Source organism: Pogoniulus pusillus, chromosome 28 (genome assembly GCF_015220805.1).
Source record: "Pogoniulus pusillus isolate bPogPus1 chromosome 28, bPogPus1.pri, whole genome shotgun sequence".
NCBI lineage: Eukaryota > Metazoa > Chordata > Aves > Piciformes > Lybiidae > Pogoniulus > Pogoniulus pusillus.
The window spans coordinates 17,072,522-17,097,188 of record NC_087291.1 but is presented as its reverse complement, the minus strand read 5'-3'; the positions used below and the strand labels follow the sequence as shown (position 1 = coordinate 17,097,188).

The window sequence follows — 24,667 nt, the reverse complement described above, 5'->3', positions numbered from 1 at the left end:
ACTTAGGCTACAGAAGGATCATAGTCTGCTACGTGGGGTTAACATTTTTGTCCTCGGCAGCACGGCTGTGACATGAAGCAGGCTGCTAAGGATTTGTACTGTGCTGTTTTCAAGGGGCAAAATGTTCCCACAAGCCCTTCTGCAGTAGCTGGAGGAGGCTGAGTGCATCCACAACTGTTTCAGGAGATTTGTACCACCCTGTGTCAGGCCTCCTTGGCCTTCCAAAAGAAAGGCCACAGGGAAAAATGCTTTGCTCATTTCCCCTCCTTGTCTGCTTTTCCCTCGGTGGCCCTGTGTACCTAACCCTTGGCTGTGTGCATGGGTAAAGAGCAGAAGACAATACTGAGAGGTCTGCTCCACTTCTGGGGGCAAGCAAAGCTATAGGCTCTGTAGGCAAAGGGCATGGAGATGACCTCCTCCTTGTTTTCTCTGTACAAACACATCCCAACGTGGGAGGTGTAGAAGCCTTTCTCATGCTGTTCTCCACTCTGTAACCATGTAGAGCAAGACCACTGCTGTGCCGCAGGATAAGATTGTGCCACAGGACGAGCTTAATGGTTTGCTTTCCCCTCTGGGTTTACTCTGAACTGTGATTAGCTCAACTAAGAAGTAGGAAGGAAAAAGGAGAATTCCTTCACCCACCTACAGTGAAGAAGTACAGTAAGTCTGTACTTTTTTTCCCTTTGAAGCTTTTTTTCAGCTGGCTGCATGAGCACAGCCCTCCAGCAGAACTCCTGATTTGGGTCTATATCCTTTTTTCCATGCACTGAGTTTGAAAAAGCTTTCAAAACTTCATGTAGGATTTTGGTGAGGGCTTCACTGAATGTGTACAGGCTTGGTTAAACAAAGAAATAAGCACTAAAGTAATTTCCTGCTGGTTTCCCATTGGTTAAATATACAAACCCAGCTTTCAAGGTGCACAGAGAAGTAATGATGGCAGAGCTCAAGATTTAAGGATTACAGAAACAGAGAATTAACCAGGTTGGAAAAGACCTTCAATATCATTGAGTCCAACCTATTGGCTAACACCTTCTAGTTAACTAAACCCTGGCACTAAGTACCTCATCCAGCCTCCTTTTAAGCACCTCCAGGGACAGGAACTCCACCACCTCCCTGGGCAACCCATTCCAAAGGCCTTCCCATGCTCCTCTCAAGCAGTGCTCAGACAGGGCTGTGCTCTGGGAGAATTCTGAGCTGTATTTTTAGGTATACACTTAACTTCCATCCTCTTGTTATTTTACCTACTTAACTTTGCACAGCTTTGAAATAACAGAATCAATTACACCTAAACAAGGGATGGAGAAACAAAGAAAGAAACACAAAATCAATTCCCTGCTCCAAAAGCAGCACTGAAGAAGGAAACAGTGCATGAAACGTGAGCAGTGATCTAATTAACCTGACTCTCTACTTTTGGAGCATTTTAAGGAGGTACAGTCTGCAACAACTCCTTTTAAAACAGTCTGTGTTTTGTGATGAGTTCTGTTCTGCTCTCAGAAGGCAAAATGTTAAATGAACACTTCCATAGTTTTGCCTGACATTAGCACAGTGATAAACAAAACCCAGCTTCTCCTCTGTATCATCTCTTCTTCTTCTCCATGAAGAACACAGAGTTCTGGATGTGACCTCTTTAAAATCTCTTGGTTCAGAGATGAATCAGTTGGGGAAGAATTCGTGACTCATTCCTACACAAAAATTTGGTTGAGCTTCCCCACCTATGTGGCCTGAGGATCCAACCCCTCCTGCCTTATCTTTTTGCTCATTTCTTCACTGTTAAGCTCTTCCTCCCCAGCCCTCCTGTAGCCCCCTTCAGATACTGGAAGGCCACTCCAAGGTCTCCTCCAAGCCTTCTCCTCTCCAGGCTGCAGAGCCCCAGCTCTCTCAGCTTGTCCTCATAGCAGAGCTGCTGCAGCCCTCTGAGCATCTTCGTGGCCTCCTCTGGATTTGCTGTAACAGTTCCATGTCCTGCTTGTGCTGGGGGCTCCAGAGCTGCAAACAGTACTCCAAGTGAGGTCTGATGAGAGCAGAGTAAAGAGGGAGAAGATCCTTGTTAACAAATCTTCCATCCATGCCACTGCCACCATCTGCTGTCCAAGGTGGAGGGAGAGCAATGAACACCAGAGAAAAACCCAAAACCTTCCTGGGTGCAGACTCCCTCCAGCAATCCACAAATCTTATTCAGGCATCTGCCAGGGACTTGGCAGCCTTGCAGTTGTGGGAAGTGCAAAATGCTGGTAGTTAAACTTATGCCTGGCAATCTCCTCTTTTCCACAGATAGTAAAACACCAACGTGGTGCCCGCTCGCAGGCATCTGCCTATGTATAGCTTCAGCTGGCCCCTCCAGAGCACGGCCAGAACACTGGGAACAGCCTGCATGGGCCAACTGGAGCGCTGGGGAACTTAGGCTTGAGCTCAACTCCCACTCTCTCAGCTGTTTCTGGAGGCTTGGTGCACTGTGTTCTTTTTCCTTCTCTCAATGGCACTGTGCATTACTAGTAGTAGTACCATGAGTTACTGCTGCCTCATACTAGCTTAAATAGCCACTTACTTTTTGTCCTTGTGGTGAGGTAAAGAATTTCCCCACCTGATGAGATCAGTCTCTTCACTGCCTGGATGTGCTCTTGCAGAGAGCTGACTGAGTTTGAGGCTCTCACACACAGGAGACTAGGAAAATGCTCTTGTCTCTCCCTGCCATCTCCTAGCCCAGTCACTTGCCTGTTGGTTCTGGGCTTTTGCCCTTAGTCAGTGCTCCGTGCAGCATGGGAGGAAGCCAATCATTCACTTGTTGCTCTGCCTGAGCTTCCTTCCTTTTTCTTTTAAAAAACTTCTTTCTCTGTTCCAAATAAGAGACAGGCTGAAGCTCCTGAAGTACAAAGCAAAACTCTACCTACATCTGGGACTTTCTGCAGCTGATTTGGTGGTGTCTGGGCCATACAAGCTACCCAAACCAGAGGCAGTAATTTCATGCTTGGTAGGAAAGTAAGAGACTGCAGAGAGGATTCATGCTTTAGATAGAGCTTCTGTCTAGGTGTCTGGAGCTATAAATAGATGTAGCTTTATCCTTTCTTTTTATTGGAGTCTACATCACATCACAGGGAGAGTGATTGGCATTGGAATGGGCTGCCCAGGGAGGTGGTGGAGTGGCTGTGCCTGGAGGCGTTGAAGTGCCTGGCTGGGGCACTTAGTGCCGTGGTCTGGTTGACTGGCCAGGGCTGGGTGCTAGGTTGGACTGGCTGAGCTTGGAGGTCTTTTCCAACCTGCTTGATTCTCTGATTCTAGGACTCTTACCAGCTACTACATGATGCATTCCAGTATGTTACTGTTCATGTGCCATTGCTTGCTGGCCTGCTTTTCATCATCTTAGTCAAGGCATTAGTGGGGCTCTTGAAGCTGCCTGTATGGAAGCATGAACACATGCAGCTACCTTATCCTGTGTCATTTTATTCTCTCTCTGATAGTTCCACTACAGCCAACATGGACAAATGAAAAAGGTCAAGTTCTTCTGCTCCTCATGCACTCACAACTTCCCTCTTCTCAGATCTGACAGGTTGTTGGCAGTTTTGTACCCATCTGTATTTCCCTTCTGCCTCCACCTCCTCACCGTCAATTGCTAAACACTGTTTTCTCTTTCACATGGCACAGCACAATACTAATGCAGGCTGCTGGAGAGTTGGTCTGATCCAGCTTAGGTCTCTGCAAGTTCACTTTCCTTCCTGCCTCTTCAGTCCAGCCCTCTCTTCCCCACTTCTTTACATCCATTCTTCTTAGATTAAGAGATAGTGCTTGGAGGAGAGGTTACTCATTTTTGGGAGGTGTGTTATAAAGGACAATGCCAACAAAATACAGAGGAAAAACTACTTGTGTGGTCTCTTTATAAAGAATTTTACAGTGACAGCTGACTCTAAGCAAAGCTGTTGGTAAAAAAGGTGAAATTCTGCACCCTTTTTTTTCTTAGTTCTGCATCATCACTTCCCAGTCACTGATTTGGGTATGTTTGCCTCTAGAAGGCTATGAGGCAGCCTGCTTGGAATCATAGAATCAATCAGGGTGGAAGAGACCTCCAAGCTCAGCCAGTCCAACCTAGCACCCAGCCCTAGCCAGTCATCTAGACCATGGCACTAAGTGCCTCATCCAGACTTGGCTTCAACACCTCCAGGCACGGCAAGTCCACCACCTCCCTGGGCAGCCCATTCCAATGACAATCACTCTTTCTGGCAAAAAACTTCCTCCTAACATCTACCCTGGACCTCCCCTGGCACAGCTTGAGGCTGTGTCCCCTTGTTCTGTTGCTGGCTGCCTGGCAGCAGAGCCCAACCCCACCTGGCTACAGCCTCCCTTCAGGTAGCTGTAGACAGCAATGAGCTCTGCCCTGAGCCTCCTCTGCTGCAGGCTGCACCCCCCCAGCTCCCTCAGCCTCTCCTCACAGGGCTGTGCTCCAGGCCGCTCACAGCTTTGTCGCCCTCCTGTGGACACCTTCCAGCACCTCAACATCTCTCTTGAATTGAGGAGCCCAGAACTGGACACAGCACTCAAGGTGTGTCCTGAGCAGTGCTGAGCACAGGGGTAGAAGAACCTCCCTTGTCCTGCTGCCCACACTGCTCCTGTGCCAGCCCAGGATGCCATTGGCTCTGCTGCCCACCTGGGCACACTGCTGGCTCCTGTTCAGCTACTCTCTAGCAACACCCCCAAGTCCCTTTCTTCCTGGCTGCTCTCAGCCACTCTGTCCCCAGCCTGTAGTGATGCTTGGGGTTGTTGTGGCCAAAGTGCAGGATCCTGCACTTGACCTTGTTCAATCTCATCCCACTGGCCTCTGCCCACCCATCCAGCCTGAAGTCTTTTCCCAGGAGATAGCTTTTCTGCAATATCTGACTTCACTCTGGCTAGGCTGGTAACTGACAGTGTGTGTGTTGTGCTATAAATTCAGTGTTGTGTGCCCATGAGAGAAAGCTGTGTGAAATCCACAGCCCTTCTGAGCATCCTTAGCATTTCTAGCTTGTCCTGGAGCTAAAGCCACTTCTTCAGTGCCACTAGCTGCATGTAGAGCAACTCCTATCTGCCCTTTCTGAAAAGTCTCCTTTACTCTAGACACTCCTTGGATAATTTACAAGCAGGATGTTAGAGAATGGCTGGGATAGTCTCCTCACTGTTACTGAGAAGAGGCTGCTACTAGTCTGAGCTGAGGCCTTCATCCTGCTAATATTTGTCTTTCTGCTGAACTGCACCAGCAGGCACTTTTGTTATCATTAGCAGAGAATTTCTGACATCTTTCAGGACAAAGTTCTTCTTTTTTTTTTTTTTTTTTTTTTTTTTTTGGATGCTATTCTTGAGCTTTCAAGCAATGTGACATGTTCTGTGTGAAAACAGCACAGACTTCTGAAGTTGCCAAATCAGTGCTATTAATGAGCTCCTGGTTTTGACTGTTAATGGCTTCCGATAGAAAAGAATTACCACTTGCTGCACTCCCAGATTGCTAATGTTTGAAACCAAAGGTTACCAGCTGGTTGTGCTTAATGGAGTTCTACCCAGCTGCTGGTGTGCCCCAGGGCTCAGCACTGTGTGCAGTTCTTAGTGTCTTTATCAGTGATCTGATCCAGGGCATGTTCAGTAAGTCTGCAGGCAACACCAAGTTTGGTGGGAGTTTGTTCTCCTAAGGGTAGAAAAGCTCTACAGAGGGAGCTAAATAGGCTGGACTGATGGGCAAGGGCAATGGGATGAGGTCCACCAAGGCCAAGTGCTGGGTCCTGCACTTAGGTCACAACAGCCCCTTGCAACACTCCAGGCTTGGAGTGGCTGGAAAGCTGTCCAGCAGAGAAAGACCTCGGGGTGTTGCTTGAGAGATAGGTGAAGACAAGCCTGTAGTGTGCTCAGGTGGCCAAGAAGGCCACCAGCATCCTGGCTTGGATCAGGAATAGTTTGGCCAGTAGGAGCAGGAAAGAGATTATGTCCCTGGACTTTGCATTAGTGAGGCCTCACTTTGAGTCCTGGATTCAGGTTTGAGACTGTCAGTCCAAGAAGGACATTGAGTACTGGAGGGGGTCCAGAGAAGGGCAATGAGGCTGGTGAGGGGTCTGGAGAACAGGGCTAGTGAGCAGCAGCTGAGGGAGCTGGGGGTGTTTACACTGGAGAAAAGACTCTGAGAAGAGGTTGGTGTGTGTTGGTCTCTTTTCCCTCGTAACAAGTGGTAGGATGAAGGAAAATGGCCTCAAGCAGCCCCAAGGGCACCCAACCTCTAGGTTGGGTTTTAGAAGAAACTTGTTCAGTGAAAGGGTTCTCAACAGGAACAGGCTGCCCAGGGAGGTGGCTGATGTGGAGCTAAGGGATGTGGTTTAGCAGCTGACTTGGTAGTGTTAGATTAGTGCTTGGGCTCAAAGATCTGAAAGATACTCTGCAGTGTAAACCGTTCTGTGATTCTATGACTGTTACAGCTTGTTTGCTGTTTATTTTTGTCTCCTGCTGCTTTAGTACAGGGGAACCCCAACTGGAATGCTCCTTGTCTGCCAAAATGTATGTATCTTGTTCAGACAAGACCTTTTTCTTTCAACTGGGTTGTATCATAAGAATGAATGAACTCAGTTCTGTTTGTGTTGTGATAGGCGAGGAAGGAAAACCTCCTCCCCAGCAGTGGTTTGGTAGGACAGCAGGTGACAGCAGGTAGAGGCTTAGCCAGAGACACAATAGGTAAATAGTTTCCATTTGTATGTGTACATAGAGATGTTATCTTGCAAGACTTGAAAGACACTGACAGGAGACACGATGGAATGGCATTTCTGCTTTTGCCTGAGCCAGCTGGGGAAACTGGCACTGCTGCTCTGCCGCACAAATAAACCTCTGCCTGAAACTTCAGGAGCACAGAAGTGACTCAAACCAACCCAGCACAGATTCACAGAATGGTTTATGTTAGAAGGGACCTTGAAGATCATCCAGTTCCAACCCCCTGTGCAGTCAGCAGGGACACCTTCCACTAGCCCAGCTTGCTCAAGGCCTCATCCAGCCTAGCCTGGAACATCTCCAGGGAGGGGGCATCCAAGACCTCCCTGGCAACCTGTACCAGTGTCTCACCACACTCACTGCAAAGAATTTCTTCCTAATCTCAGTCTAAATCTGCCCTCCTCAAGCTTCAATCCATTCCCTTTCATCCTATCACTACAAGCCCCTGTAAAAAGTCCATCCCTTGCTTTCTTGTATCCCCCTTCAGGTACTGTAAGGCCACTCTAAGGTCTCACCGAAGCCCTTCTCCAGGCTGAACAGCCCCATCAGTGACATCCAAATAGTGATGTTTGTAAATAAACACACTTTGTGCATCTAGAACAAGCAGAACATGAGTTATAGCCAGTGTTTGGAGGGAGGTATCAAAGCTGGTTTTAGATGCTAGTGAGTATAATCTGAAGTGATGCTGTCAGGTTAAACAAGCCGGGTCTCTCTCCCTGTCATATGTGTGAATTCAGAGTGGTTTGAATGGAGCTGCACCTCCAGTGCAAGTGAAGTGACAGCCATACTCTATCATGTGCAACTGTGAGGCTGGAAAGATTCACATTTCCCATTGGTTAGGAAGCAGAGTAATTCCCTAACTTCACTCAAGTTCCTCTCCATTGATACTAACATAATCAGGAGGCCCTTGGTCTCTTATCTTCCCTAAAGTGTGCTGTGCAGCCATTTAATGCTGCTGAGGAATTAACAGAAATGTCAATCATGCTTTAGCAGAGCCTAAAAATACCTTCCTAGTCAAAGGGATTGTCACAGAAGTACTGAAAATGTGAAAGGACACACAATTCACATCTTCAGAGCTAGCTCCATGGCCATGCTCACTTCTGAAGAGCCTGTCCTGAGGAGTGACACACCAAATGAAACAAAGCACAACCAATTAGCCCAGGGCCTATAATAATGGTCTTTAACATGAGCACTGGGGAAATAAGGCTGGAGATAGAGAAGGTTTTGTGATTACTAAGTTTGGGTGTTGGTGACAAAAGCTGAACCCCTAAATAAGGTCCAAGCATCTTTTGGTTGTGCAGCCAAAATTGCCAAGGGTTTCATTGGATCATAGAATCATCACAGAATGGCTTAGGTTGGGAGGGATCTCAGAGAATCATAGAACAGATTAGGTTGGAAGGATCCTCAAAGCTCATCCAGTTCCAACCCTTCTGTGCCATAGGCAGGGACACCTCCCACTAGAACAGGTCGCTCAAGGACTCATGCAACCTGGCCTTGAACACCTCCAGGGAGGTTGTGGAGCACAGAATCACCCAATGTGATCAAAGATCCACAACCTCCCTGGGCAACCTGTGCCAGTGTCTCACCACCCTCACTGGAAAGAATTTCTTCCCAATTTCTTCCCCTCTACCACTTTAAACCCGTTCCTCCTTGTCCTGTCATTACATAGTCTCTCCTCAGCCTTCCTGTAGGCCCCCTTCTGATACTGGAAGGCCACTCCAAGGTCTCCTCAAAGCCTTTTATTCTCCAGGTTGAAGAGCCCCATCTACTCCAACCCCTCTGCCGTGGGCAGGGATGCCTCTGAACCAGAGCCTCAACCAGCCTGGCCTTGAACACCCCCAGGCAGGAGGCAGCCACAGCCTCCCTGGGCAACCTGTTCCAGAGTGTCACTACCCTGGTACTGAAGAACCTCTTCCTAAGATCCAGTCTAAGCCTTCTCTGCCTCAACTTCAAACCATTTCCCCCTGTCCTATTGCTTGGCAATCTCAGTTGTTCTGAACCTAAAGTGGTAGTGAAAGAATGTGAAAATACCCCAAATACTTTGCATCAGATTGTGTCAAAGTGGAGTATTGCCTGCTGGAGTGTCTGCTGTCCACTTAAACACCTTTAAGGAGAACAGAGATGTAATATATTTCTCCTTGTGGGAAACTGGCAATTTGTTGTGTGCTCCTATCAGCATCAGTGAGTCAGCTCATTTCCTTCCTCTCTACTACAGTACCATACAGAGATCACTTGTGCTGCTCTGCCACGAAGGAACCAGAGAATCCCTTTGCTTGGCGAAGACCCTTAAGATCATCCAGTCCAATCCTTCTCTAACTCCAGGGTTAAACCACATCCCTCAGCCTCTTTGATACACCTCCAAGGGTGGGGATTCAACTGTCTCCCTGGGCAACCTGTGCCAGGGTTTGAGAACCCTTTCAGTCAAGAAGTTTGATCTAATCTCTAACCTAAACCTGGTGCCACTTGAAGCTGCTTCCTCTTGTTCTATCACTAGTTACTAGGGAGAAGAGACCAACACCCACCACACTCCAACCTCTTTTCAGGTCTCCCCTCAGCCTCCTTTTCTCCAGGCTAAACAATCCCAGTTCCCTCAGCTGCTCCTCACCAGCCTTGTTCTCTACACCCTTTGCCAGCTTCTCTAGATCAGCTCCAGACCCTCAATGACTTTTCTGGAGTGACGGCCCCAAAACTAAACCCAGGACTAAACCCAGTACTGTTTCCAGGAGCACAATCACTTCTCTGCTCCTGCTGCTCACACTGTTCCTGATCCAGGCCAGGATGCTGGTGACTGCCGTGGCTACCTGGGCACGCAGTGGCTCATCTGCAGCCAGCTAGTGGTCAGCACCCTCAACTCTTCCTCTGGTCTGATACAAACGTTTCCATGAGTACCTCGTTTGAAACATATCTGCTGGGTCAGAAATGGCCCTGTTGCAAAACTCCTGCTAGCAAAATGACTTACTAATACTTATGGCTGTGGTTGTGTAGATAACGTTGTGCATCCTTTGCTAATTGTCTTTACATAATTAGATGCAAATTAGCCTCTGCAAAATAGTTGCATTTTTTCACAGATTGTTTAATGTTTGCCTGTGTCCTTTTTTTTTTTTTAATGTGAATTATAAAACTCTTCCAGACACATATCTGGTACCTGCTATGTTTTTCTACCGCTCTGCATGCTTAGCCTGAAAGGAGACACAGCTTTTCTATTTCTGCTGTCTCTCTTCTTCCTCAATGACAATCAAAGCTTAGTTCATCTCCTTGTATCTTCAAATGTCAAGCAGCTCTCTTAAACGTTCTTGCAGCTTCATGTCTACAAAATGACACCAATGGAGAGGTGCTGCCAAGGAGGTAGTGCTCCAGACCTGGTGTGTTTAGCATTTAATAGGCAAAGTCCTGCTTAGCTGCAGTAGCTTTAGCCCTTCTACAGGGAATCACCTGTAAGAATTCTCACTGCGAGCAGCTGTGAAGCAGTTCCCACATTCCATTGTGAAACGGTCTCAGAAGGGAAGCTTTCTGCAACTGCTTCTGAAGCTCAGCTGCTGCCTGTATCCTCGCTCATTACACCGCTGCCCCATCTCCTTCCCTCCCTGCTGTGCTGGCGTGCTTTGCCATGGCAATGCTCAGTGACCTGCAGGCATCAGAGCCCCTTTGCCTCCTCCTGTGCAGCTGTCCTCGGGCAGCCATAGACTGGATACGAGAAGAAACTTCTTCGCTGGAAGAAGAAGCTCAAAGTCTGGAACAGGCTGCCCGGGGAGGTGTTTGGATCCCTATCCCTGGAAGCATTGAAAAGTGGCAGAGATGTGGTGCCGAGGTTTAGCACCAGACTCGGTGGAGTCAGAGAATGCTTGGATTGGGTGATCTGAAAGGGCTTTTCCAAAACAGTTCGGTGATTCTCTTGCTGCTGGTGGGAAAAGCACTGCTGAGGCGTCCTCACTTCTGTTGCTAGCTTCTTGGGTACAGCTCTATCAAGGTGCTGGGGTGTTTGCTTTACAAGACTGATTGGTTGCCCATCGATGCGAGTGTGCTGGTTGTTTAGACTTCTTTTTTCCCCTGGAGCTGCACACCCTTGCTGTAAATTAGATTAACTGGAGATCGACAGCTGCAAACACTGGGAAGGGCAGCTAGCACCCATGCTCCACTCTCATTAACGCTAATGAATTAAGCCTGTGAACCCTTGCACCTTATGTCTTCATTTCCAGTCCGTGTTCTCTGGGTTCCCTACGAAGCATAAATTAGCTTCCCGAACTTGCAGCCTACCTCCCCGGGCCGTTTTCTGGGTATTTATGCAATTAGTTTAATGAACTTTGCTGAGGTGTTGCTATGTGATTAACAGTCATTACCTTCTCGGAATTACCAGTTTGACAAATTACCTGGAGAGTTCACCTTCTGCGGTTAAGTTTTTCTGTTCGTTGCATAAAGCCCAACCATTTTTCGGGGCGAGCTGGCCCAGCGAACCGACCCACGAGAGCATAGTGGTTGCGCTGGGGCGGTGATCGCGCTCCTCCAGAGCCGGCAGCGGCCGGAGCTGAGCGGTCTGCCCCTTACCAGCACCTTACTGCTGGGTCAAACGGTCCCATAGCAAGAGAAGGAAGGCGCTGGGGCTGCAGCTGCAGCGAGCTCCCGGTGTGCCCGCTTTCCTGCGGCCGGAGGGGGGATTTCCCTGCTGCGGGACCCGGCGCCGGGCCTCCTCCCGGGCTGGGGTGGGTGCCGAGCCGGCCCGGTCCTCAGGGGTCAGCTGGACACCGGCGTTCGCGGGCGGAGGCAGGGCGGGCTCGGCTCCGGCACCGCGAAGGAGCAGCGCGAGCTCGCCCGCCGCCCAGGCGCGGAGGCGGCGTGGCCGCGGCCGGGCCCAGCCTCCGCCGTTCGGCGGCAGCCGCCCGGGGCCGGACTGCAGCGGGAGCGCGGCTCGCCACCTCCCTCGCCCCCCCGGCGGAGCGAACCACTGCGGCTCGCCGAGGAGGTGAGGCACCTGTCACCCGCCGGCAGCGGCGGCGGGCGGCCCCGCGGCGGGCGGTGGCGACGGCAGCTCGGGGCGCGTCCGGCGGAGGGAGCGCGGCGGGTGCGCCGCGGCGGAGGGGCGGGCGGCGGGCGGCAGCGCGGCTGCGGCGGGGCGCGGCGGTTCTCCTCCCCTGCGCTGCCGCCGCGGGTGTGTGCGCACGGAGCCGTGTCGGTGCCCCAGCCGCTGCCGTTGCCTGCAATGGCGTTGAGGCGCCGCGGCGGTTGGTGCCTCCTGTCAGGCGGGCGGCGGCAGCGGCCGCTCTCCACAGAGGCGCCGGAGGAGGAGCGGGGGCAGCGCTGAGGCGGGAGGCTGGGGGAGCCTGCCGCGGTTCCTGGCTGGGTAAGGCGGCGTGCGCGCTCCGCGGGGGAGCAGCCTTGACACCGGGCTTTTGTTTTACCGGGGCCCAGCCCCGCGGCGAACGGCTGCCAGGGTTCTGCCCCGCCGCAAGGTGTTGCCGCCCGGAGCCCCGAGCCCGCTGGCGCGGCACGGCGCGGCCGCCCGAGGAGCAGCCGCTGAAGGGGCTCCGGCGCTGTCCTCTCCGGTGAAGTTTACTGCCTTCTGCCAAGCCGGGAGGAGCAGCGGGTCTCGGCCTTTTGGCCATCGGCGTCCCCGGGTCGGCGGGAGCGGGGCGCGGAGGGGCGCGGGGCTGGCTTCTCCGCCTCGGTTACGGGCACCGCGTGTTGCAGCGCCCGAGAATGAGGCTTCCTCGCCGCGGCGGGAGCCCTGGAGAGGAGGAACGGACGGGAGGGGAGAGGGATTTGGCTCTTAGGGAGCTGTGTGCTGCTATTCGTGGTGCTGCGGGAGCCGGGGGCGGCCACCGAGGCAGGGGAGCTCCGGCGCGGCGGCCGCAGCGAGCCCCCCGGGGCCGGTGGAGGGAGCGGCTTCAGCACTTGGCTTCTTCTGCAGCTGCTCCTTGGGCACCTCCAGGCTTTTCCAGGTGCTAAAACAGCTGCCCCTAGCAAGGGGCAACTTTCTCTAACTGGATTTCACTTTTCCCCCTGTGTCAACCGAGGACGTTAAGTTTGGGTGCAGGTTTTCCAGTTCCCTCGAGCCGCTGCGGCTTAATTTGCCTTTCTAAGAACGTTCTGTGATGGTGTTTCTGATGTTTGGTGGTGCTGCTGCTGCTGCGTTTCCCTGCGAGGCCGAAGGTGGTCTTGCAGCGCTTAAGGGAAGCAGAACCATCATACATGCGTGAGTTGTTTTATCATTAGATGCAGCTCAGAGGTTTGATTTGGGGCTTATTCTTATTTATTGTGTTAAAAAGGGTGAAATTACACAGCAGTAATGTTCTTTTCCTTGTCAGGTAGCTGTTCCTTTGCAGGCACGTTTGTGGCATGGCTGCAGTAGTTTGCGAATGGTAAAATGGGATAATCAGTAGCTATGGAGTGCTGTTGGAGATAGCAGATTCTGCAGTTGGAAAAGTTTGTGCACCCTTAGATCCTATTTATTTATTGGTTTTACTCTTTTTGGTGAGCATTTCAAATAACAGTAAATGGAAACTGTGGCCTAGAGAAGTACCTGGTGTGATTCAGAAAGCACTCCTTTCTCTTGCAGGTGGAATCAGCCCTTGTTCTTCAGCACCCTCGTTGGCACTGCCTGGCCAGACTATTTGCCTCTAGGTCTCCTGCTGAGCATGGCCCTGCTGCAGCGCAGTGCTCCCTGAGGAAAGCGCTCCTCCAGCCCAGCCTAGGCTCAGACACGCTACAGAGAGCGGTCCCGCAGAAACTATGTGACTTGGTTTTGCGCTCCTGGAGCAAACATGATGAAAACGGAGTCTTCAGGAGAAAGATCAACCCTCCGAAGTGCCTCTCCTCACAGGAACGCTTACAGAACTGAGTTCCAGGCGCTGAAAAGCACCTTTGACAAACCCAAATCAGATGGGGACCAAAAAGCGAAAGAGGAAGGAGAGGCCTCGCAGAGCAGGGGCAGGAAATATGGCTCAAACGTCAATAGGATTAAGAACTTGTTTATGCAGATGGGCATGGAGCCCACTGAAAGCGCTGGAGTTACCCCCAAGTCCAGGGGGAAGGGTGGCCCTCCCTCACCCCAGCGACGGGTCAGGCCCAAAGAGTTTGTGGAAAAAGCAGATGGCTCCATTGTCAGGTTGGAGTCCTCCGTCTCGGAGAGGATCAGTAGGTTTGACACTCTCCACGATGGTCCTTCCTATTCCAAGTTTACGGAAACCAGGAAGATGTTTGAGCGGAACGCTCACGAAACAGGACGCTCCAACCGCTGTTCTCCAAAGAAAGAGAAGGTGGTTTCCAACGAGCTTCCCGAGGAGTGGTGCAGCTCCAAGTCTCAGAGAGGCAGCACCGACTCTCTGGACAGCCTTAGCCCCAGGACAGAGAGCATCTCTCCCACCGTCAGCCAGCTCAGCGCCGTCTTCGAGAACGCTGACGTGCACGGCGCGGGCACTGCCGACAAGTCAGAGAACAGCGAGGAGTACTCCGTGACCGGGCACTACCCTCTGAACCTCTCCTCCACTGTCACGAACATCTCCTCCCCAGCTGCAAACCTCGAGGGCTTCAGCCCTTTGAAAGACGGCAGCACATGGTCTCCCTCAGGCAAGCCGAGCGTGGGCATGGTGCCCCCTGAGAGCTGTCAGCAGGGCAGCACACCCTCAGCACCCCGGCAGAAGGCCTCCACGGGCACTTTGGCAAGTTCAAAAACAATCGAGGAAATAAAGAGGGGTGCAGAGGCAAATGCTGACTCTCATGAGGGCTCTGCGGCGCATCAGCAGGATTTGATCAACAGCGAAAGATCTGCAGACAGCTGTGCTAGGAGTACGTCAAAAGCAGAGGCAGAGGTTTTGTCGCGGCCAAAGGAACGGTCGGAACGCACAGAGGATGTCTCTGAGAGCCCTGAAGCTGCAGAGGTACCAAGGAGTGCAGCTTCGGGTGGTGATTTTGCTACGAATGCTGTTTCGGATGCTGCCGAGTGCCAGTGCAATGAGGCAGGTGAGGAGGAGGCGCAGGAAGATGGCAATAACTCGCAGGGCTCGCATGTGTACATGCACTCCGACTACAGCGTCTATCGCGTACGCTCCAGGTACAACTCTGACTGGGGAGAGACGGGCACGGAGCAGGATGATCAGGATGACAGTGATGACAACAACTGTTACGAGCCTGATATGGAATATTCTGAAATCAATGGATTGCCAGACGAAGATGAGATCCCAGCCAACAGAAAGATCCAGTTCAGCCGTGCTCCAATTAAGGTAATTAAGTCTCCTTCTGTTGTGCCTCTGCAGCTGGGGGTCGTTTCCAAATGCAGCTTTATGTGAAGTCGGTTCTGACTGATTGTGGCTCTGCAAAGGCTGCAGAGGATTTGTCAGTACATGGCTTTATGGTGGTGAGCCAAGGAGTGTAACCCTGAATGAAGTAAGGAAGCTGAGCTCTGATGAAGCTTGTGTCATTCCCTAGACTGCTTGATGGCTAAAGCAGCAGAAATCTTGGATGGCAGCTGGGTTGGTGAGGCTTGAGGGTTTGATGTGTGTGGGTTTTGACTGCTGTGACTTAACTGTAATCACATGGTGAAATGTAGAAGTGGTTATTTGGTGGCCTTTGGGCTGGTTGATGTTTTTTCCTTTGAGATCACAGCTTTTTGAACTGAGGGGCTTTTTTTTTTGCAGCTCTCATCAGCTAATCTTTAAAGTCCCTGTGTTTAAACATCTTAAATCGTGAAACACAGTGTGATTGGCTCAGGAGTAGAGGCCTGGTAATAATTCTGTGTCTGAACAGGGTTTGGTGTGGGTTGATAGTTGCTGTAAAAAGACTTCTGTGTCTTGACTGATGAGAAGCTCACCGTGAGCCAGTGGTGCCCTCATGCAGCCCAGAAAGCAGCTGTGTGCTGGGCTGCAGCCAGAGGAGTGTGGGCAGCAGTGAAAGGGAGGGGATTCTGCCCCTTTGCTCTGCTCCTCTTATCCTGCCTCCAGTTCTCATGTCCCCAGCATAAGAAGAGCTGCTGGAATGAGTCCAGAGAAGGGCCACAGAGATGATCCAAGGGCTGTGAGGGTAGGCTGAGGGAGCTGGGGGTGTTCAGCCTGGGGAAGAGAAGCCTCCAGGGGGTCCTCAGAGCTGCCTGCCAATACCTAAAGAGATCCTAACAGGAAGGCTGCAGAGGAACTTTTCATAAGGGTGTCTAGCAACAGGACAAAAAGCTGAGGGAGAGTAGGTTCAGACTGGATCTTAGGAAGCAGGTCAAGGGTGGAGAGACTCTGGAATAGGCTGGATGGGGAGGCCGTGGCAGCCTCCTGCCTGGGGATGTTCAAGGCCAGGCTGGATGAGGCCTTGAGCAGCTGAGCCTAGTTGAGAGGTGTCCCTGCCCACGGCAGGAAGGTTGGAGCAGGTGAGCTCTAAGGTCCCTTCCAATCTAAGCCGTTCTGTGATTCCATGAATGAACATCTTCTTGTCGGTTCGTTTTTCAGTGCCTTGAGCTGAGAGCTGTTGTTGTGGGTACTTTCAGTTCAGAGAGGAGCAACTCATTGTGTTTTGTACCGGCTTGTCACTGCTGGGTCTCAGAATTAAGTCTGTGTTTTATTCCAAGTTGGTAGTGCCCCTGGGCTCAAGTGGCCGATCCAAACCCCTAGTTTTTTTTCCAGGAATGCCTCTTGAAGCAGCCATATCCGGTGGAACGCTCACAATCTAAACGTTTTCCAGCTTTGGAGTCTGTAATTGGAGTTGCCTGGATTTCCAGGCTGTGAGGTTAGCAAGGGAAAGTGCTCCATCAACGAACAGAAGTTTTCCCTGTCAAGCTTGAAGTGATGTGAGCAGCCAAATGAGTCTTCACACCCCCTGCGGGTTAAATGGAGCCTGGAGTGGGTATTTGCACCAGGACGTTTTCATCTGACTGAAGCAAGGAGGCTTTCACATCTGTTTGTTGAAGGGTGGAGAGAGAGGAAGCGACCTTGTGTCCTTCATGCTTTGGGAAGGCCGTTTGTAACACCCAAACAAAGCACTCCAGGCCAAGAGAAAGGAGGTTTTATTATTGTTTTTGTTTTGTTGTGTTAGGATTTTGTTCAGGCTTGCGTCAGGCACCAAAAATTCACTCTGTGTGCTCCCTCTGGATTATTCCCAGAATTTATCTACTTGGTTTTCCTTTTCTTTTAATAAAGCAGAAAAAGGTTGTAGTACAAAGGATTATGGAAATTGGGGTGTGGGGAGTGTGTCCACCTTCTTCCTCACACGGAGAAGACACAGGGCAATGGGTACAAGTTACTGCTGGGGAGAGTCTGAGTGGACTCCAGAAGAAAATTTTTCACAGTTGGATACTGGAATCATGTCCCAGGGGAGGCAGTGGATTCCCCTGCACAGCTCAGGTTCAAGATAGAACTTGACAGAGTGCTGGGCCAGCTTGTTTCAACTCCACTATCACCTACAAGGGCTGGACCAGAGGGTCCTTGGGGTCCTTTCCAACCTGGCATTCTGTGACTGTGTGATTCCTCAGGCTGCAGGAAAAGAAATGATCATAGAATCAAGCAGGTTGGAAGAGACCTCCAAGCTCAGCCAGTCCAACCTAGCACCCAGCCCTGTCCAGTCAACCAGACATGGCACCAAGTGCCCCAGCCAGGCTTTGCTTGAATGCCTCTAGGGACAGTGACACCACCACCTCCCTGGGCAGCCCATTCCAATGCCAGTCCCTCTCTGGCAACAACTTCCTCCTAACATCCAGCCTAGATGTGTCCAGGGTTGTGTCCCCTCATTCTGTTGCTGCTTGCCTGGCAGCAGAGCCCAACCCCACCTGGCTACAATCTCCCTGTAGGTAGCTGCAGACAGCAACGAGCTCTGCCCTGAGCCTCCTCTTCTGCAGGCTGCACACCCCCAGCTCCCTCAGCCTCTCCTCACAGGGCTCTGCTCCAGGCCCCTCCCCAGCCTTGCTGCCCTTCTCTGGACATCTTCCATCACCTCAACATCTCTCTCCTCTGCAAGGTCCTGATGTTACAAACAGAGGCTTATTTTATCACACTTGTTAGGGCTCAACAGGTAGGAATCCAGAAAGTGACTTGACTGATCTTGAGAAGCTTGGATTTTTCTGCTGTCTCTGATTTAAAAGAGCTAAGCAGTGGCATCCTTACTTCAGTGCACTGCTGTCATCTGTCTGAATCGTGCTGTCATGCCAATAGAGACTATTCTCTTAGTTATTTAGTTATGGTTTTTTTCTTTTCTTCTCCAGTTTTTCATGCTCTGTTCATTCCAGATTACATACTAGCAAGTAATAATAGCAGGCCACCAGGAGAATGCTCTATAAGTCATTTGTGTACATAATAAAAGAGTACATTTGTCATGGTTTTAAGCAGAAAGCTCTCTGAAGAGGCTTATCCAAAGTGAAGGAATCGCTGTGTTAATTATATTAGCATCTTTATTGTGGCATGGAAAGGAAACAGAATCACGGAATGGTTTAGGTTGGAAGGGACCTCAATACTCATCCAGTTCCGATCCCATGGCATAGGCAGGAATATCTCCCACTAGAACAGGTCGCTCAAGGCCTCATCCAACCTGACCTTGTACACCTTCAGGGAGGTTGTGGAGCACAGAATCACCCAATCTTTGATCACATTGGGTGATTCTGTGCTCCACAGCCTCCTTGGGCAACCTGTGCCAGTGTCTCACTACCCTCACAGGTGATTCTATGCTCCACAACCTCCCTGGAGGTGTTGAAGGCCAGGTTAGGTGAGGCCTTGAGCAACCTGTTGTAGTGGGAGAGGGTTGGAACAAGATGATCTTTGAAGTCCCTTCCAACCTAACCCATTCTATGCTTCTATAAAAGCAGCTTCCCAAGCCTTCCTCCCATCTCTCTGCCACCCTCCCATACTTCCTTGGCAGCATCAAGCGGCGTAACCCTGGGCAGGCTGCCAGCGCCATCAGGTCACTGCTCAGCCATGCCACTGCAGGCAGTGACTCGGGAAGGGCTGCTGGAGAGTTTCAGGGTGGAACCTTGAAGGCTTTCAGATCTGTGGACTCCTGTGCTGCCTCTCTGCCAGTGCTGCCAGTTTGGCTCTGGCAAGCAGTTCCTGCCCAGCAGAGAGGTGTCGATGAGCAGTGCAGAGGGCAAGGGGAGTCAAGGGGTTCATCAGGTTCATGCTCATGGTCAGGAGAGGTTGAGAAGTGACTGCCACTCTACTCTGAGACCTCTCCCTGAGTATTCTCTCCATCTCTGGGGCTCTCAGACAAGAAGGACATGGACCTGATGGGAGCAGGTCCAGAAGAGGGCCACAGAAATGATCAGGAGGCTGGAGCAGCTCTGCTGCGAGGACAGGCTGAGGCAGCCAGGGGTGTTCAGCATGGAGAAGGCTCTGGGGAGACCTTATGCCTGCATTTCAGGGGACCTGCAGAAAGGCTGGGGAGAGACTGTTCAGAAAGGCTTGTAGTGATAGAATGAGGGGCAGTGGTTTGAAACTGGAGCAGGGCAGATGTAGGTTGGACATGAGGAGGAAGTTCTGTGTGGTGAGAGTGGTGAAATACTGCTTGCTCAGAGATGTGGTTGAGGCCCCAGCCCTGGAGACATTCAAGATCAAACTTGAAGGGGCCTTGAGCAGATCGATCTAGTTGGAGGTGTCCCTGCTGACTGCAAGGGCTTGGACAAGGTGACTTTTGGGGGTCCTTTGCAACCTAAGCCATTCTGTGACCTGCTAGTGGGCAAACCTACCTGATTGCTCCTGTACCCCCCTGTTGGGTGAGGATGAAGCTTGCTGACAGCAACTAGTTCAGAATGTTTCTGTTCTAGGCAACTTTCTAGGCATAAATGGTTTTGTTAATAGTTTCTTGAGCATCAGCTCCTGCATTGCATAACTGAGAAAGCAAAAAGACAGAGCAATGCAGGAGCATCTTCTGAACTGTGCAAAACTGCTTTCTCTTGATTAAATTGGAGCAATTTATACTTAACTGCTCTGCTAAACAACTGTGAAAAGTCCAACCCAAACTATAGATGTTCAGCACTGATTTCACAGCACTGCAGCTCTGCTTTCCTAGAGGTGAGCTCTGCAATAGCAAAAATGGCATTTGAATGTGAGACCTGTGAAATGAGTGAGTGCTTATAGACATCAATTGTTACTTGAAAGGCTTCCAACAGGTTTAGATAAACCTCTTAGAACTCTTTTTTTTTTTAAGAGAATTTTTTCCAAGTGATATTTTTTAGGCAGAGGTGTGAGAAGTAAATGAGCAGAGTGCTGAGTCGGAAGAGCAAAGAGCTTTCAGTTCTAACCGAGGAGAATCTTTTCTGTCCCTTCAGGGGACATGCTATGGTCCATGAGAAGTAATGAAGTATGGACAGAAGGATGAGTAAATGGAATCTTACTCATCAAGCTGATAAAGATTGACTTCTGCTCATCTCCCAGGTAGGGAAAAGGCCCAGTTACTGAGAAACTCATAAGGGCTCACATCAAGAGACAAAGGAATTGTAGAATGGCTTAGATTGAAAGAGACCTTAAAGATCATTTGCTCCAGCCTCCCTGCCGTGGACAGGGATGCTTCTTAAGTAGACTTGGCTGCTCGAGGCCTCTCCAGCCTGGCCTTGAACAACTGAGGGTGGAGGCAGTCACAACCTCACGGGCAACCTATTCCAGAGTCTTGCCACCGTCGTACTACTTCCTGAGATCCAGTCTAACCCTACTCTCCCTCAGCTTCCAACCATTCCCCTTTGTCCTATTGCTAGATGCTCTGCAGCCTTCCTGTAGGATCCCTTCAGCTATAGGCAGGCAGCTCTGAGGTCCCCCCAAAGTCTTCTCCAGGCTGACCACCCCCAGCTATCTCAGCCTGTCCTCACAGCAGAGGTGCTCTAGCCTTTGGATCATCTTTGTGGCTTCCTCTGGCCTCACTCTGGCAGCATTGTGTCCTTCTGCTGGGAACACCAGCACTGGAGGCAGGATTGGAGGTGCCCATGGGGGCAGAATCCCCTCTCTTGCCCTACTGGCCATGCTCCTCTTGAGGAAATTCCTTTACAGCTTGTAATTCCAGTATCACAGCTCCCCTGCTGCATGGGCCATTTACTCTGCTCTGGGATTATGGGATATCTTTGCAGATCTCATCTCAGTTCAAAGTCCCTTTTAGGAACATGTGGCTGCCCAGGGGCTTTTGCAGGCATGGAGGGTTCTTAGGTATTTAGAGTGTGGCATCATTAAGGTGAGCAGTTGCCCATGTCTGTGAGAGCTTAGGTCAGCTTGGTGTTGTTCAGTGCAAAACAGCCTAGAAGGGCCCAGGAGTCGATGCTGTTAGTAGAGGTGGGCTTGAGAGTGGTGATAGGCATGCAGGTCTGCAGTTGGTATTAGTGTTTCTGTTGTGATATAGTGGCCTGTGTCAGCTCTGGCCTCTGTCTTGCTACTCAGGGGTGGAACTGAAACTCCCCAAGGCACTTTGGGATGTGGTGTAATGGTCATGGTGGTCTTAGATTGATGGTTGGGCTCAAAGCTCTTTGAGGTCTTTTCCAACCAGAACATTTCTGTGATTCTGTGGTTTAGTGGTCATGGTGGTCTTAGGTTGATTGTTGGACTCAAAGCTTTTAGAGGTCTTTTCCAACCAAAACATTTCTGTGATTCTGTGGTTTAGTGGTTGTGGTGGTCTTAGGTTGATGGTTGGACTCAAAGTTCTTTGAGGTTTTTTCCAGCCCAAATGATTTTATGATTTTATGAAACAGCTTACATAAACATGGTGAAGGAAAACCCCGCCCTGCTTTGCTCAGGGGTACTTTTTATGGACAAAAAAAGGCAGAAACTCTGGGGTTTATTAGGCTTTTGTTGAGTTTTGCAGGGTCTCCTGAGGGCTGGGCTACATGCTGCTTCCCAAAAATTGTGGCCTAATTGGACAAGGTTTGCTAGGAGTGCAAAATTCATTAGCTCATGGTTGTCCACACCCTAGCAAATGGAAATTAATTGTTCAAATCACAGTTATTTTTGAGCCATGCTTCATCTATTCTGGATGGAGTGATGTTCCTCTCTTCTCTCTCCAAGTCCATGATGTCTGCTCTCTAGATAGCTGATGGCTGCATCTTCAGTCAGTGCCATATTGCTGGCACCGGGTACACACTGGAACATTTAAGGCTGTTAGCAGCAATTGGTGTCTCCTGCTGAGCCTCCTTTTGCAGCCTTCTGCTCCACTGACTTGGCCCTACCCAGCGAAGGAGCTGGAGAGGAGCAGGGAGTGTGACCAAACCGCGCAGCAGGCAGCTCGTGGTGCACGGAGAGGCTTCAGCCCAAGCTACTGCTGCTGCAGTTCTCAGGGTTCCATAAAGCTTCCTACAGGCACAAGGGTGGCGAAGGCACCTCCAGACAGGCCTCTCTGAGTTTTGGGCTAACAGGATGTAGCTAATGGCTCTTCTGTGCTTCAGCTAGTTCCCTGGGAAGGGATTATGATCTCTAGTGATGTGGCCTCAGGTTCTTCCTTTCTTCTGCCAGGCAGCTTGACTGAATCTTACAGCCTTCAGCAATTCGCTTCTCCAGGAGTGTTCTTTTCAAGTGGTCTTCAGGAATTGGGAGTTGTGCTTCTTTCCCCCTCTGTTATTTTGATATAGTGAGACTTCGAAGAGGTTTTACAAGTGGTGTGCTGAGCAATGAAGTCCAGAATCTGAATGCCACCTGGACATGTTCCTGTGTGATCTGGTACAGGTGATCCTGCTCTGGCAGGGGGGTTGGACTTAGATGATCTTTTGAGGTCCTTTCCAGACCCTGTGAGTCTCTCATTCTCTGATTCTGTGAGTCTGGAGTTGCTTGAAAATTGGTTAGGAACCCTGTGGTGAGGTTTTCTTGCTAAAAACCAGCTGAAGGGAGAAGTCTTTCTTTGAGGTGTTCCTTGCTTCTCTCAGTCAAATATATTCAGCAGTGTTAATAATGGGGAAGAAAGGATCTGAAAGAATCTGACACTGTAATTATTTTGGAAACTTCTACCTTCTCAAACAGAATTCTTTTTTAACTGGAAAACATGAAAATAAAGTATGCTGGAAGCATTTGCAGGTTCCAGTGCTTGCCTGATTCAGTGCTTAGTTTGGTGTTTACCTGGTGTTGGTGAACCAGTTTGGATCCTGTTGTGGTTGAAGGGCACCTGTCTGGTGAGACAGGGAGGAGAAAATACAGTGAAGGACTTGAGGGTTGAAAGAAAGGCCAGGGAGGGCTCACTCAGCAGTTATGGCCATGGGCTAAAGAAACACTCAGCCTGGGGAGAGGAAGTTTCATTTAAACAACTGACCATGCAGAGTTTGCTGCTGAAATGACTGTAAGAATAGTTTCTCTTCCTTCAGTCTGGTTCTCTAGCTCCTGTGTCCATGCTCTGCTTTCCAACATGGCAGCTGTGGCTAAAGCATGACACTGTTATTAAGCATAGTGGTATTAAGCAGGCTTAGACTCCATCCCCTTTAATGTTGAATAAATCACTAAACCTTTATGCTGGTGTTTGACTTGTGTGAAATGAGCAGCAAGGTGGTTAATTAATTTCATTAATCTCAACTCATGAAGTAGTTTGACATGTTGAGCCTCTGCATGGGCAGCTTGAAGTGTGGATTATTCTGCTACATAAAATCACCTCCTACATTTTGCGGGTGTTGTGAAATATGGGCAATGCTGTGGACTTGAGGAGTAATAAAATAGCTGCAAGGCTTGTGGTATTAGCTCTGTTTGTTAGAGTTAATGATGTAAAACCAGGTTCTGTGTTCTGGTGGTAGGGTAGATGGAGTGTTGCTGGGACCTGCTCTTTGATTGCACTTTTTTCTTAATGGTGTTGATCTCTTCTCCCGAGTAACAAGTGTGAGAGCCCTGCAGAGGGACCTGGCCAGGCTGCATGGGTGGGCAGAGGCCAAGGGGATGAGATTGAACAAGGCCAAGTGCAGGGTTCTGCACTTTGGCCACAACCACTCCAAGCAGCACTACAGGCTGGGGCCAGAGTGGCTGAGAGCAGCCAGGCAGAGAGGGACCTGGGGGTGCTGGGAGAGAGGAGCTGCAGAGGAGGCAGCAGTGCCCAGGTGGGCAGCAGAGCCAATGGCATCCTGGGCTGGCTCAGGAGCAGTGTGGGCAGCAGGACAAGGGAGGTTCTTCTGGCCCTGTGCTCAGCACTGCTCAGGCCACACCTTGAGTGCTGTGTCCAGTTCTGGGCTCCTCAATTCAAGAGAGATGCTGAGGTGCTGGAAGGTGTTGAGAGCAGGGCAGCAAGGCTGGGGAGGGGCCTGGAGCAGAGCCCTGTGAGGAGAGGCTGAGGGAGCTGGGGGGGTGCAGCCTGCAGCAGAGGAGGCTCAGGGCAGAGCTCATTGCTGTCTATAGCTCCCTGCAGGGAGGCTGTAGCCAGGTGGGGCTGGGCTCTGCTGCCAGGCAAGCAGGGACAGAAGAAGGGGACACAGCCTCAAGCTGTGCCAGGGGAGGTCTAGGCTGGATGTGAGGAGGAAGTTGTTGTCAGAGAGAGTGATTGGCATTGGAATGGGCTGCCCAGGGAGGTGGTGGAGTCGCCGTGCCTGGAGGTGTTGAAGCCAAGCCTGGCTGGGGCACTTAGTGCCATGGTCTGGTTGCTTGGCCAGGGCTGGATGCTAGGTTGGACTGGCTGAGCTCGGAGGTCCCTTCCAATCTGGTTAATTTTATCATTCTAAGCGATAGGATGAAAGGAAATGGCCTCGAGTTGCACCAGAGGAGTTTTTGTTTGGAGATTAGAGGAAGCTTCTTGACTGAAAGAGTTCTCAAAGCCTGGCACAGGCTGCCCAGGGAGGTGGTTGAATCCCCATCCCTGGAGGTGTTTCCAAGAGGCAGAGATGTGGTGCTAATGGCCATGATTTAGCCCCAGCCTTGGTAGAGTTAGGGAGTGGTCAGACTGGGTGATCTTAAAGGTCTTCTCCAACCAAAATGATTTCCTGGTTCAACTTGATGCTTCTATCTTGAACCTGGGATCAGGATTAAGAGAGGAGCAAACACAAAGAATGGAAATTCTGATAGAGTGATGAAGATGAATTTTGGAAGTTCCCAGGGCTCAAGTTTCTAGGGGACTGGGTGAGAGAAGCTGTGTT

General features: G+C 50.6%; 1 protein-coding gene across 7 annotated transcripts in view; it reads left to right on the top strand.

The window, feature by feature from the left end:
• The first annotated feature begins 11,585 nt into the window (after positions 1 to 11,585).
• Positions 11,586 to 24,667, top strand: part of PPP1R9A (protein phosphatase 1 regulatory subunit 9A) — a 133,777-nt gene continuing 120,695 nt past the window's right edge. For 2 of the 7 annotated variants that reach the window (XM_064167055.1, XM_064167051.1), the window contains exons 1-2: positions 11,800 to 12,040; positions 13,256 to 14,918. In XM_064167055.1, coding sequence (XP_064023125.1) covers positions 13,461 to 14,918 — 1,458 coding nt within the window. In that variant the 5' untranslated portion in view covers positions 11,800 to 12,040; positions 13,256 to 13,460. Of the gene's footprint in view, positions 11,663 to 11,798; positions 12,041 to 12,476; positions 12,639 to 13,255; positions 14,919 to 24,667 lie in introns of those variants that run through there. The other 5 variants (XM_064167053.1, XM_064167054.1, XM_064167057.1 and 2 more) reach the window with 5 other exon arrangements.